At 39.9% G+C, this 13,590-nt stretch overlaps 1 protein-coding gene and 1 long non-coding RNA gene across 2 annotated transcripts; both read left to right on the plus strand.

Moving 5' to 3' along the window:
* Window positions 1–395: 395 nt before the first annotated feature.
* Window positions 396–10,297, plus strand: LOC139758270 (probable glutamate receptor). Its single transcript, XM_071679481.1, has 5 exons — window positions 396–430; window positions 2,191–2,432; window positions 4,304–4,473; window positions 8,930–9,179; window positions 10,116–10,297. The coding sequence occupies exons 1-5, from the start codon at window positions 396–398 to the stop codon at window positions 10,295–10,297; spliced, it is 879 nt and encodes a 292-aa protein (XP_071535582.1).
* A 2,056-nt stretch (window positions 10,298–12,353) lies between these two features.
* On the plus strand, window positions 12,354–13,291 carry LOC139758576 (uncharacterized). The gene is made up of 2 exons (XR_011714869.1): window positions 12,354–12,518; window positions 12,791–13,291. It is a non-coding gene; the product is annotated as an uncharacterized lncRNA (long non-coding RNA).
* Window positions 13,292–13,590: the final 299 nt, after the last annotated feature.

Raw genomic sequence — 13,590 nt, forward strand, 5'->3', positions numbered from 1 at the left:
CAAAATTCATTATAGTCTAAGAGAAGTCATTTGTCCCACCTAAAGAGTATAAAAGTTGAAAAAGTTTATGTTATGAATTAGGAATGTGCTTACGATATATGATTTGAGACAACAAGTTATCTAAATCAGAGAATTCAAGAGCAGTGTGGTCACATATTTTCAGCAGCCTATTTAATATGTTAGCTCATATGTTGGACATGTTTTAGCATTCTATATTTCATGGATATTAATGATCGCATGTTTATATATGAATTAAAATTTCAGGACAACCCGAAGACTTCATGGGCCACAAATTCGACGTCTTGGCTCTTCCATTCTTTCCTTTCACGAGGTTCAGGCGGAAAAACGAGAAATTGGGAACCACTTTCATCCCATTAGACTCCGTTGGTACCAGAATGATGAACAGCTTCACCACCCACGCCAACTTCACGTAAGATATTCACACACAGACACACACACACACAGACACACACACAGACACACAGACACACACACACACACACACACACACACACACACACACACACACACACATTCCTGCAGGTATTCCACCAGGAAAATGAAACACAATAAGTTCCCAATTGCATTTTCGTGTAATGATCACATCGTCAGAGAAATACAAGAATGAGATATAGAACAGTCAGTTGATACACAAGGGAAGAGAGACGTACCTAGGACCCTATTGGTAAACAAGCGTCATCAGATGACAGTGACGCTTGCAATTAGGCTCACATCAGGCGACGACCACTGCAGCTAGTAGTGATTTTGATGTTATTATAATCTCCCTCGTTAGTCTCGTCCCATACTTTTGTTCCTGATGTTCGTGAGGCAGTTCATACATCCAATGTAATTTATGTGGTGGGACTAACGGTCCCCCCTATACTGCATCGGTACTCATATGCCACATCAGTACGATTCAATCTTCCAGAACGACCTACCATATTGTTGTTCATTACGAGTGAAATGTTTTATTGGAGCATATCATCAGGTTGATACCTCTATCTTCATCAATCGCTTTGTAGCTTCTGGCTACAATATCTCGTATGACATTCTCGTCCTTTCGAAATGTTGTTGTGAATGTGTTCCTGTAGCAAACTTTTATATGCCTTTCACGTTGAGGCTATCTGCTTGTCACCAGATGTTCACAATGGTGTCAAAATCAGTATTTGAATATCCATTGTTAAGTAACATTTGCCGGACACGTCGTAGTTCTTGGTGTAAGAGATGGCAGGTTGAGTACACCTTAATTACTCACGTTACATGTATGCATGAGTAACACTCATGCATTTTTGAGTGCATTCACTTATTTCGTTAATGCATTTACCTTGTCTGGTGGATCTGCTGTAGAAGTCGATGACGAAAGATCCGGTTATGACACCCAGGAAAGAAATCTTACCATTATTGTTCAACTATTATGTAAAATTTAAGTCTGAAGTTTCTGGGAGTCGGATACGAAGGTTTTCCAGTGAGTTTAAGTTATTTACGCATAAAACTCGTCTGTATATCTACAGTAAATCTAGGGTGTCATGTTCTCAGGTCGAAGTACCGAAGTTTCGACATAGGATATAAATGCCTGCATAAAGAGAACCCCAATCAATAACTCCATGGCCATTCCATCCACCTACGTAAAGCTTGTCTTACGGACATCTGGAAAGAACTTCCATAGTGCAGGCACGTGACATTTCTTTCAATGTATTTCTGGGCATCTTCAGGCTCAGTCATCTGTTACCTACGCTACCTCACTAATGCGGGAAATTGCGAATAAGTATGAAAATAGTACGAATATATATAACCTTACACGGTTTTTTTCTGTACCAGAGAGAGAGAGAGAGAGAGAGAGAGAGAGAGAGAGAGAGAGAGAGAGAGAGAGAGAGAGAGAGAGAGAGAGAGAGAGAGAGAGTTTTGATAAGTTACTGAACACTACTGTTAGCTATTGTACACCTTTAACCAGGGAAACATGAAAAAAGAGAGAGGTGGATTAGTGCATTTCGCAGTGCAACTTTTGTTTTCTTCTAGATCAGCAAAGGGTGCATGAAATGTAGACAGTGAGGCCATTGTTAAAGAGGCTATTTTTCGTCTAAAGGTATTTCTTCTTTTAGGGCGGAGTAGAATTATCTTTTCACCGTTGTGCATCTTTATCACCTCATAGTATATCCCAGAACACGTAATGTGAGTCTATCTCTTTTACAGGTATGAAATGCGGGAGCCATTGGATGGTCAGTGGGGTGTGGACCTGCCAGACGGGAACTGGACGGGGATAGTAGGGATGCTACAACACCAGCAGGCTGACTTGGGCCTCAATCTTGACCTCACACCTACCAGGATACACATCTTGGATTACACGATCGTTTACAAGCAGGAACGCATTGCTATATTTTCTATGAAGCCAAGATTTTTACCACAACATCTGGCCATTATCAGACCGTTCGTAGGTAATACAAGCTTCTTCATTTTGCATAAGACGAACAGTGGCTCTGTTCCATGCTTGCTAAGAGAGTGGATATAAAGACCTAAAGATATTTTGAAGTATTTCTGTTTAAATAAAGAAATCGCAGTATTTAGTTTTCTATTGCTTAATAATACCACTAGATCCTTTCAAAGAATCATTGACTCTTTCTAGTCTGAATTATCTTTCTTCACTCACATAGTTTCAGTACAATGTTTGGAAAGACCATTCGACGTGTTTAATAGTTATCACTGAGATGCAGTAGTTTAGTTGCTCCTTTTCCTTTTCTAGAATGATATCTCCTGTTGGAAACTTAATAATATTGAATTCACTCTTCTCTGCTTCTTTTACAGGCCTGCTGCTAGAAAAGCATATCTGCTATACACAAACCTATGTAAGAACTCGTAAACGAATCAAAAACTTAACATAATTACTTTTCAAATATATTCAAACTCAGTTATCTTTTTACTAACTTACATATAAGCACAATTTTTTGAGGTCCGATCGTTTATTGCTTACATGTATCACTTCGTAGAAATGGCATCATTCGTTCAATTTCCAATTATCATTCTGTTTTCCTAAATTTCAGCCGACATTGTTAGATCATTAGAATCTCAATGCAATCCAGCACAGACATTTCAAAATGTGATTTGAAGCTTGAAACATTCACAAGAGCCAAATGTTAGTATAGTTTCAGTATATTGTCTCTTCACTTTAAATATCACCGAAGTTAATGAGAAACAGTAACTGTTAAAACTATCATGACTGAGGGATTGGGATACATTGCCTAAACATCCTGTTTTAATCTTCTGCCTCTTTTGTGTTTTGACTATGTTTATTCAAGATGAAAAGGTTTAAATGCTTAGGTCAATTTTGAATAGGTTTTTTGAAAACATGTGTTCCTCGATATGATCTCTGTACCTGAATTGTTCTTAGTGATCGCATGTCTACTAGCTACTCACGTGAGGTTTACAAGAAGGGAATTACCGTGCTGTCATGAGCAAATGTGTCACATGAGAACAACAATCTTGATATAGAAAACCTTGAAGCTTCTAATGAAAAGGAACTTAATCCCTAAAATATAGGCTTCAATTTCAAGATGCTAACCGTAATAGTAATAGTGCGAGGCTGTTTTTTAACAGGAGTTTCGTGGAACATAAAGGCTGTGTGAGCCCTTCAGTGGTTCAACGAAATTCCATGACACCAAGAAAAAAATTATGTAAGCTCAGTAGCTCATAATCTATATATAGCGCTCTTTAAATCTAAACCTGGTTAATAATTGCTAAGAAAAAGCTGCCTTATCATAAAGTTATTTACTTATTCTTATGAAAGAAGGCGAAGAATGGATCGAAGTGACATAGAATCAAGAAGATATTCCATGTTACTTCCAGGATTCCTCAACCATGAAAAGCTAAAATATTCTGGTCAAAGATACTGAATACGTTAAGTTCCATTTGTTGAAAACATCGACCTCACTCCTTGGTTATGAAAAGTGCTTCTTAAGTGAAAGATATCTTCATTTCATCGCTGAATACTACGCTCATTATTCGGGTTTTTCACACTGTTTAAAGACAGAGACGAAATAAGTACCATTTGTATTTTCACGTCAACTGAGAGATTAATGTTTTTTCTTTCTCAGAATCATTCAGGAAAGCTCCTCTTATCACTAATCATGTTTACTGAGAATATTATCTCTTCAGTCATCAATGAGATAATCTATAAACTACATTCTCTAAACAGATAACATAAATGTAGAATAGTGGTCATCATATGACAAAAGCCATTTTATGGCAACGTGACTTGCCATGTCATTTGGGACATTTCCCTATATATTACCTTCTCTGCCGACATTTTCAGAAGTGGTCTGGTTGATACTACTAGTCAGTTTCCTTGTGTGGTGCGTCGCACTCTGGCTGCTGCAGAGGGTAGCTGGTCAGAAACTGGAACTCAGCCACGTCTTCTTCTACGGCTGGAGCGTCTTGATGGAGGAATTTTCCTCAAACAAAATTACTAACCCTACCGGCAGGGTTAGAGATGAAAAGAAATTTTATGTTTGCATCCTTGTATGAGTATATAGTATATATATATATATATATATATATATATATATATATATATATATATATATATATATAAGAAATAAATAAGAAATGAGATGTTTGAGGACAATATGTGGTGTGAGGTGGTTTGATCGAGTAAATAATATAAGGGTGGGAGAGATGTGTGGAAATAAAAAGAGAATGATTGAGAGAGCAGAAGAGGGTGTTTTGAAATGGTTTGGGCACATGGAGAGAATGAGTGAGGAAAGATTGACCAAGAGGATATATGTGTCGGAGGAATAACAACCCCCTTCCCCCTCATATGTGCGAGGTAGCGCTAGGAAAAGACAACAAAGGCCCATTCGTTCACACTCAGTCTCTAGCTGTCATGTAATAATGCACCGAAACCACAGCTCCCTTTCCACATCCAGGCCCCACAAAACTTTCCATGGTTTACCCCAGACGTTTCACATGCCCTGGTTCAATCCATTGACAGCACGTCGACCCGGGTATACCACATCGTTCCAATTCACTCTATTCCTTGCAAGCCTTTCACCCTCCTGCATGTTCAGGCCTCGATCACTCAAAATCTTTTTCACTCCATCTTTCCACCTCCAATTTGGTCTCCCACCTCTCCTCGTTCCCTTCACCTCTGACAAATATATCCCCTTGGTCAATCATTCCTCGCTCATTCTCTCTATGTGAACAAACCATTTCAAAACACCCTCTTCTCCTCTCTCAACCACACTCTTTTTATTTCCGCACATATGTCTTACCCTAATATTCCTTACTCGATCAAACCACCTCACACCACATATTGTCCTCAAACATCTCATTCCAGCACATCCACCCTCCTGCGCACAACTCTATCCATAGCTCACGCCTCGCAACCATACAACATTGTTGGAACAACTATTCCTTCAAACATACCCATTTTTGCTTTCCGAGATAACGTTCGCGACTTCCACACATTCTTCAAGGCTCCCAGAATTTTCGCCCCCTCCCCCACCCTACGATTCACTTCCGCTTCCATGGTTCCATGCGCTGCCAGATCCACTCCCAGATATCTAGAACACTTTACTTCCTCCAGTTTTTCTCCATTCAAACTTACCTCCCACTTGACTTGACCCTCAACCCTACTGTACCTAATAACCTTGTTCTTACTCACATTTACTCTTAACTTTCTTCTTTCACACACTTTACCAAACTTAGTCACCAGCTTCTGCAGTTTCTCACATGAATCAGCCACCAGCGCTGTATCATCAGCGAACAACAACTGACTCACTTCCCAGGCTCTCTCATCCACAACAGACGGCATACTTGCCCCTCTTTCCAAAACTCTTGCATTCACCTCCCTAACAACCCTATCCATAAACAAATTAAACAACCATGGAGACATCACACACCCCTGCCGCAACCCTACATTCACTGAGAACCAATCACTTTCCTCTCTTCCTACACGTGCACATGCCTTACATCCTCGATAAAAACTTTTGACTGCCTCTAACAACTTGCCTCCCACACCATATATTCTTAATACCTTCCACTATGCATCTCTATCAACTCTATCATATGCCTTCTCCAGATCCATAAATGCTACATAGAAATCCATTTGCTTTTCTGATTATTTCTCACACACATTTATCAAAGCAAACACCTGATCCACACATCCTCTACCACTTATGAAACCACCCTGCTCTTCTCCAATCTGATGCTCTCTACATGCCTTCACCCTCTCAATCAATACCCTCCCATATAATTTACCAGGAATACTCAACAAACTTATACCTCTGTAATTTGAGCACTAACTCTTATCCCCTTTGCCTTTGTACAATGGTACTATGCAAGCATTCCGCCAATCCTCAGGCACCTCACCATCAATCATACATAAATTAAATAAGCTTACGAACCAGTCAACAATACAGTCACCCCCTTTTTTAATGAATTCCACTGCAATACCATCCAAACCTGCTGCCTTGTCGACTTTCATCTTCCGTAAAGCTTTTACTACCTCTTCTCTGTTAACCAAATCATTTTCCCTCACCCTCTCACTTTGCACACCACTTCGACCAAAACACCCTATATCTGCCACTCTATCATCAAACACATTCAACAAACCTTCAAAATACTCACTCCATCTCCTTCTCACATCATCACTTCTTGTTATCACCTCCCCATTATCTCCCTTCACTGAAGTTCCCATTTGCTCCTTTGTCTTACGCACTTTATTTACCTCCTTCCAAAATATCTTTTTATTCTTCCTAAAATTTAATGATACTCTCTCACCCCAACTCTCATTTGCCCTCTCTTTCACCTCTTCCACCTTTCTCTTGACCCCCTGCCTCTTTCTTGTATACATCTCCCACTCATTTGCGTTTTCTCCCTGCAAAAATCGTCCAAATGCCTCTCTCTTCTCTTTCACTAATAATCTTACTTCTTCATCCCACCACTCTCTACCCTTTCTAATCAACCAACCTCCCACGCCTCTCATGCCACAAGCATCTTTTGCGCAAGCCATCACTGCTTCCCTAAATACATCCCATTCCTCTCCCACTCCCCTTACCTCCTTTGTTCTCACCTTTTTCCATTCTGTACTCAGTCTGTCCTGGTTCTTCCTCACACAAGTCTCCTTCCCAAGCTCACTTACTCTCACCACTCTCTTCTCCCCAACATTCTCTCTTCTTTTCTGAAAACCCATACAAATCTTCACCTTCGCCTCCACAAGATAATAATCAGACATCCCTCCAGTTGCACCTCATAGCACATTAACATCCAAAACCTGCCTGATCACTCTAATATTCAGAAAGTCCAGACTGCAGAAATAATTAGCCATAGGTTATGTTAAGTTAGCTTTAAGACCTTACATACTTCGTCTATCCTGTGGTTCCCTTAGGGAGAGCTACCTCGATGAAGTCTTCCTCGATGGAATCTGTGGAATCAATGGACAACAGCACCGTCTCAAGTATCAGGAGCCGATCTCGTTTCTCTTTGGACTCGCCCGAGTCCCCCCAAAGAAGGGCTCAAAAGGCTGGCCGGCTAAAGAAATCTTAAACCAACGTTTTCTATATAATTAAGTGGATTTGTAGAGGTCTTAGGAATAAGACACGACTGTCACCGTTGCTTGCATTATATAGGTCATCCTTTATTTGTCTACAAGAGATCAATATGAACAGCACAGTCGAACATTGTGCTATTTCAGATAACTATTACCCGTATAGAGGAGATGATGTTCATGGGGGTAGCAATGTGTGTACACCAAAGCCTACCCCATACAGGAGTGATTTTAAATTCTACTCTAGAAGCTGTCGCATGTAGGTTAAAATTTGATGTCAAGTACCTAGCCATTTGTTCAACTTACTGTCCCAGTTCCAGTGCACTTGATGATGATGAGTTCACCTCACGTTTTAGTCAATTACCCAACAACAAATTAATTCTCAGAGACTTTAAAGCTCATCATCATCGGTTGGTAAGTATACGGGCAGACTTGTGTGAAACAAAAGGTTAATTATATCATCAATTCTGATCTCGCTCTTCTGAACTTTGGTAGTGGAACTCGTGTAGATGATCGGGCAGGGAACATCTCAGCCATCGACCTATCTTTGGCATCCCCAGCAATACTTATGACGACTCTTTAGGAAGTGATCAATTCTCAATCGGTCTGGCTTATACATGCAATAATATTATCAGATCATCTCCGTATAGATTTAATCATTAGAAAGCACACTGGGGGTCATTCTTAAGACAAGCTTTCCTAAATATATCCGGAGATGAAATTGATTCAAAGTTCAATATTGTAATATGACGAGTCTTTTTTCGATGTACTAGAGGCTCTATTTAGAGGAAAGAGATAGAATAAAACACATTCACATGTTATTTACAGCAAGGCGCAGGGAGTTGCTGAAGGAGCACTATCGGCTTTTCATTTACAGTAAAGGACTAAAGCACGTATAGAATCTATTGACAATAATGGGCAGAAAAATGCAGAAGGAGCCTGGCAGCTGTTTATTTAGATGAAATGATACTGACTGTTGCAGTTTTGGTAATACTAAGAATTTTCTGTCTTGTCAACTCAATGCTCCAGTTCTATACAGCAAGTTACCTCATTCGTTCACTTCAAAAATTTTACAAACTGGTTCGCCTTAGAAAAGAGATAAAAATTATTCACTGCAGTTAACTGTAACCTGGGAAGCTTCTACGCCTAAGCAATTTTCAAACTCCCAAAATTTGATACACACAATACTGAATATATCTGTGTGTGTGTGTGTGTGTGTGTGTGTGTGTGTGTGTGTGTGTGTGTGTGTGTGTGTGTGTGTGTGTGTGTGTGTGTGTTTTCTGTCTATCTGTCTGTGTGAGGGGCCTCCATGCGTTACTATGTACATCATACGTGTGCATTTGTATGGTAATGTTACAGCGTGGGTGTCATAATGCCTGGGTCTACCTGCAGGTGTTAGTGGGGCTGTGGATGTTGGCTTGTGTGATCCTCACCAACACCTACCGCTCCTCCCTGGTGGCGCACCTCACTGTTCAGGACAAGATGCCTGCCATCAACAGCTTCCAAGACCTGCTGGCCCGTGACGGCTGGGGCTGGGGGACAAACTCCAAGAATGATGCTTCCACGTTGTTTTACAAGCATCATCCCTCGCCTGATATACAGAAACTCTATAAGGAGATGCAGGCAAGATATAATGCAAAACGTAATACATTTAATGAATTGCAATGAACAATGTAGTGATTATTCATGATAAAAGTGTCAGCCGTGTCTCTCCATCCGACAATTTCTACATCCTCATCTTTCAGTCCTGGTATCTAAAAAGAATTTTCTGTTTTCGCTGTGTATAATCGTATCCAAATCATATTGTATGATAAGGTATGATTGGCTTGGATATCTTTCCTATCAGAAATGACTTAAGGATAATTTTCTTTTCCATTTTAAACAGTATCTTTTCTTGGAAATATACCGGTTAACTTTAAGAATTCAATTAGAGCTACACTGAAACTTGGCAACGTTAGATTTTATCTCTTATGACCTTACATAGGAAAACAAGTATTTTCAAACAACGATAGATCACTAGATCCCCTCCAGACCGTTTGTGATAACAGAAACAGAAAGATTCGTGTATGGAAAATGAAGAAGAAAACAGATGGCTGAGAAAATGATGCCTGTAGTATATACATCTGTGGAGAAGCAAACAAAATGAGTCGTGGCCTTTAGACAATGTGCTGTTAAATCTATCCCCATTTGCATTATATCACAAAATCAAATGAAATGGGTATATCCTCTGGATATGTAACCATTTCCCTTGTTCCACAGCATTACACTATGACAAACCTGGAAAATAGATTTACATAGTGAATCGTAACGAAGGTTCTTTACTTTAAGAAGATTTCACCATACTCCAGAGGGAATGTCTTCTGCCATATAGCTGATGGAGCGGACCCAAACAAAAAGAAACTTTCTATCCATAATGATCTGCATCCAGTTATGAGCTATCTATTCGTGCTATACATTTTTACAGCCACTTTCCCAAATTTCACTGACTGTCACCACCAGCATTATCATGGTACTGCTACCTCTAACATACATCACCTTATTTATGTCACATAGATACACATCCATATATTCTTTTTAGATTTACACCATCCTTTGGGCCGGGGCCTTAGAAAGTGCAGAAAACGTCAGAAAAGCAGTGAAGGAAAGACAAAGGATGAAAGACAATCTAAGGAAATAGATGAAAAGTTCACAGAGATGAACGGAGAACCGAGGGCAACACTCACCATTATCTTAGTAAATTCCTTCCTAATCTACACATAAAACATGCCGCACATTCATAGCAACAAGGCTGCTCAAGGGTCAGTAGCTGTTGAATTTAGCTAGATCTTCACTCTTTTAATCATCGCACTAGCCAGGCAGTACCCAAGTCTTTGTCTCCGTCCTGTCCATTCCTTAAAGCCATCTTGGTCTGCTATTATCCACGGACCCTTTAGCTCCACCTGGCCAACTAGGATAGTCACCTCTCTCACACATGCGTTGCAGGGTTAAGACAGTCCCAACTTCCATACGCATTAACTGAAAAGCATGTTTTCATTATTGTCTTTTAGGATATCACAACTCCTGACAGACCTGCTGCATCCACAGTATGCCACAATGGAGGAGCAGTTCCGGAGAGTGTTGAAGGGGAGCTACTCACACATCACCTTCAAGAATCCTGGCATGGCATTCGTGGTCGCCAGCATTACTGACCACCGTGGCTACACGCCCATCCACATCAGCAGGACAGAGTATTCCTATTCCCTTGGAACAGGATGGGCATTTAGGTGAGTCGGTAGCTCGTATTTAGGGAGGAGCAAAGCCTCGTTTGCTAGAACTTCTCACTCATCTGCTTGAAATATCTTGACCAGTTCAACAATCTACAATTTCTTCGTAGGTGAATTCCTGTTTCGTATGTCTTTAAGCCATCAGGATGAGACGATTTCGCCAGGAAATTTATGCCAGTGAATTCTAGGTGATTCAGTACAGCCGAATACCACACAGTCAATGAAGAATATCTCCAGCAGATGTATTCTGAAGGTCACTAATATAGATGTAAGTTCTATGGCGAGTTAATGATAGGTGATCCTTAGGAAACGCTTGGTCGTTCAGGAGTAAATCTCTTGTTGATTGCATAATGCAGAATGTAGTTTTATCTCACGCAATAATATTCAGGAGACAGCAGGCTGAAAGTAGGATAAACCAGGGTGAAAGCTTGGTGAAAGTAAGGAGAAGAAACTCTCCTTGTGACCACTAGATATAAAGTGACGGGTGCGCGAAAGTCCAATTTTACGAGGCGGATTCAAACAGATTTGAAAAAAAAAAGTAAAATAAAAGCCACAGAAAGAATTCCTATTTTCTATGTATATATATCAATTTAACTCACTAAACTCTTTCCATTTTTCCTTCAAGCTCATAGCAAAAGTCTCATCTCGCTAGCAGCGACCAAGCGAGTGGGACTTTAAGACACTAGAAGCAAAGTCTGGGCTGTAAGGAAGGTGGGCAAATTTCATGAAACATCAAACACGAATAATTGTATGTGGAGGTAAGGCCTTGCAGTGGGATGTCTTGTCATGGAGTAGAATTATACATTTGGTCAACAACCCCTGCTGTGTCTCCTTGATGGTGTTGTGCATTTCTTTCCTGAATCAGACCATCATGAGAGTCACCTATGATCGAACAGAGGCAGATCTACACCACAGATTGTGTTAGGAACAGTCGACAGCCTGGACAAAACTGACTACTTTTGCCAAAATTAACTTCATCAGCGGGAGACACTTGTATGTTACCAACACTCATCCAAATCATAAAGTAGTTAACATGGTCGTAAATGCATCAATCATTACAGATAATGTAGCCATCACATTATACTAGCAATAATTCCATTGGATCCACAATATCGTAGCAACTTTGGTAATATCTTTTGGTAACATTGTCGGTATCCTTGTAGAATAATGACGCCAGTTTACACAAGCGGGTGTCCATTTTTTCTAACTATTGCTCTAACAATGTTATGGTGGTTTGACCTCACCTGTAACATATGAATTTCATTGGATGTGGAACTGACATGCTACAAAAGTGCAGATACTTCAAAAGATCGTATAGGAAAAGATTCGAAAGTACAATAATGAAAATGCATTTACATGAAAATAGTACTCTACATTGGTATTTACTGCTAATGTAAATGGGATAGAAGGAAAATATATCATATGTCACGTTCCTCTATTACAGGCATATGTGATGAGTTGTTCTGCTATCGTAATTTGTAGAGAATTGATATGATCATGCTCAAAATAAACTTTGTCTTGTTCAATCATCGACCACATTATGTGCCAGGAGAGGCGCCCCATTCCGTCATCGCTTCAGTAACATGATGCAACTCCTGATAGAAGGGGGACTGATAGATTACTGGACAGAGGACATCATTTCCAGTCATATGAGGAAAACAAGAGCACAGAATGAGAATGGAGAAGAAAATGGAAAAATTAACGACGATTTATTTGAGGTACATATGGATGAGTTATTATTGGAAGGTTAACAGTATACACAAATACAAACTGAATTATAAGATTGTTCTCTTGTAACTACGTAATCAACATATTTCCTCATTTCTACCTATGATAATCTAACTGCATGGCATCTCATACAGAAGCAACACATTTTCGGATGCATTGCTACTGAGAGCTTTGGTTTTCATTTCTAGTCATTATGAATTTTCGTAGTATCACTTTACTATTACCTACCACTTTCCAGTCATCCTACTTCTCATTGTACTAGGTTGCTGACCGGAATTTGAGCCTTGGACTAATTCACCTTCAAGGTGCCTTCTACTTGCTCCTGCTGGGCTGCGGTCTCGCATTATTTGCCTTCTTCGGGGAGATATGCTCCAGCTTCAGCAGCTCACCTCACCAGTCTGCTCTACTAGTGAACTAACTTGCCCATCGGCTGAGCTAATCTCCCTCAGTTCACCTGAAAGTACCTTACTTTCTACCAGTAGGTAGCCTAAGAAAAACAAGTGCTTTATGAACCTCTGTGTGCTACTATAACATTACCTCAACAGGTTGAAGGGAATGTGTAACTTAGGCTACGTATATTGGAGAGAATTTTGCCACAAAGAGCATTTCACGAGTTCCGGTTTTAAGGTATTTTGTTTAAACTTCATATATTTGGGGAATTAGCTTCTTCTTTTTCTTCAGTTTCATCTAACAAAAATAAAAACATGAGTGCTATCCATAAGAACAAATATGTAAAAGGTAGCAAGATAAACTGGAAACAAAGGCTATGTATTATCTTTCTCAACACGAGTTTCGACAGAATCATCTTCTGGAGAAAAATTGAAACATCTTGACAGATACATAAGCTTGTACACAAAACTAGTAACTAGGTCAAGGTAATTGTGAGTGAAGTACATCGCTACGTGACTAGTCCGTTACTGGTCATCTCCTGCAACAAATCGATCGTTGCCGTACTTGTCCAGATGGAGCTGCCCACTTATGTAGTATTGTTTCTTTTAACGGTAATCTGGGTTGTCTCCAATATTTCTATTTTCCTTTAGAAGTACAATATTTGCCTCCCAC

Source organism: Panulirus ornatus, chromosome 30 (assembly GCF_036320965.1).
Source record: "Panulirus ornatus isolate Po-2019 chromosome 30, ASM3632096v1, whole genome shotgun sequence".
In the NCBI taxonomy this organism is placed as follows: domain Eukaryota; kingdom Metazoa; phylum Arthropoda; class Malacostraca; order Decapoda; family Palinuridae; genus Panulirus; species Panulirus ornatus.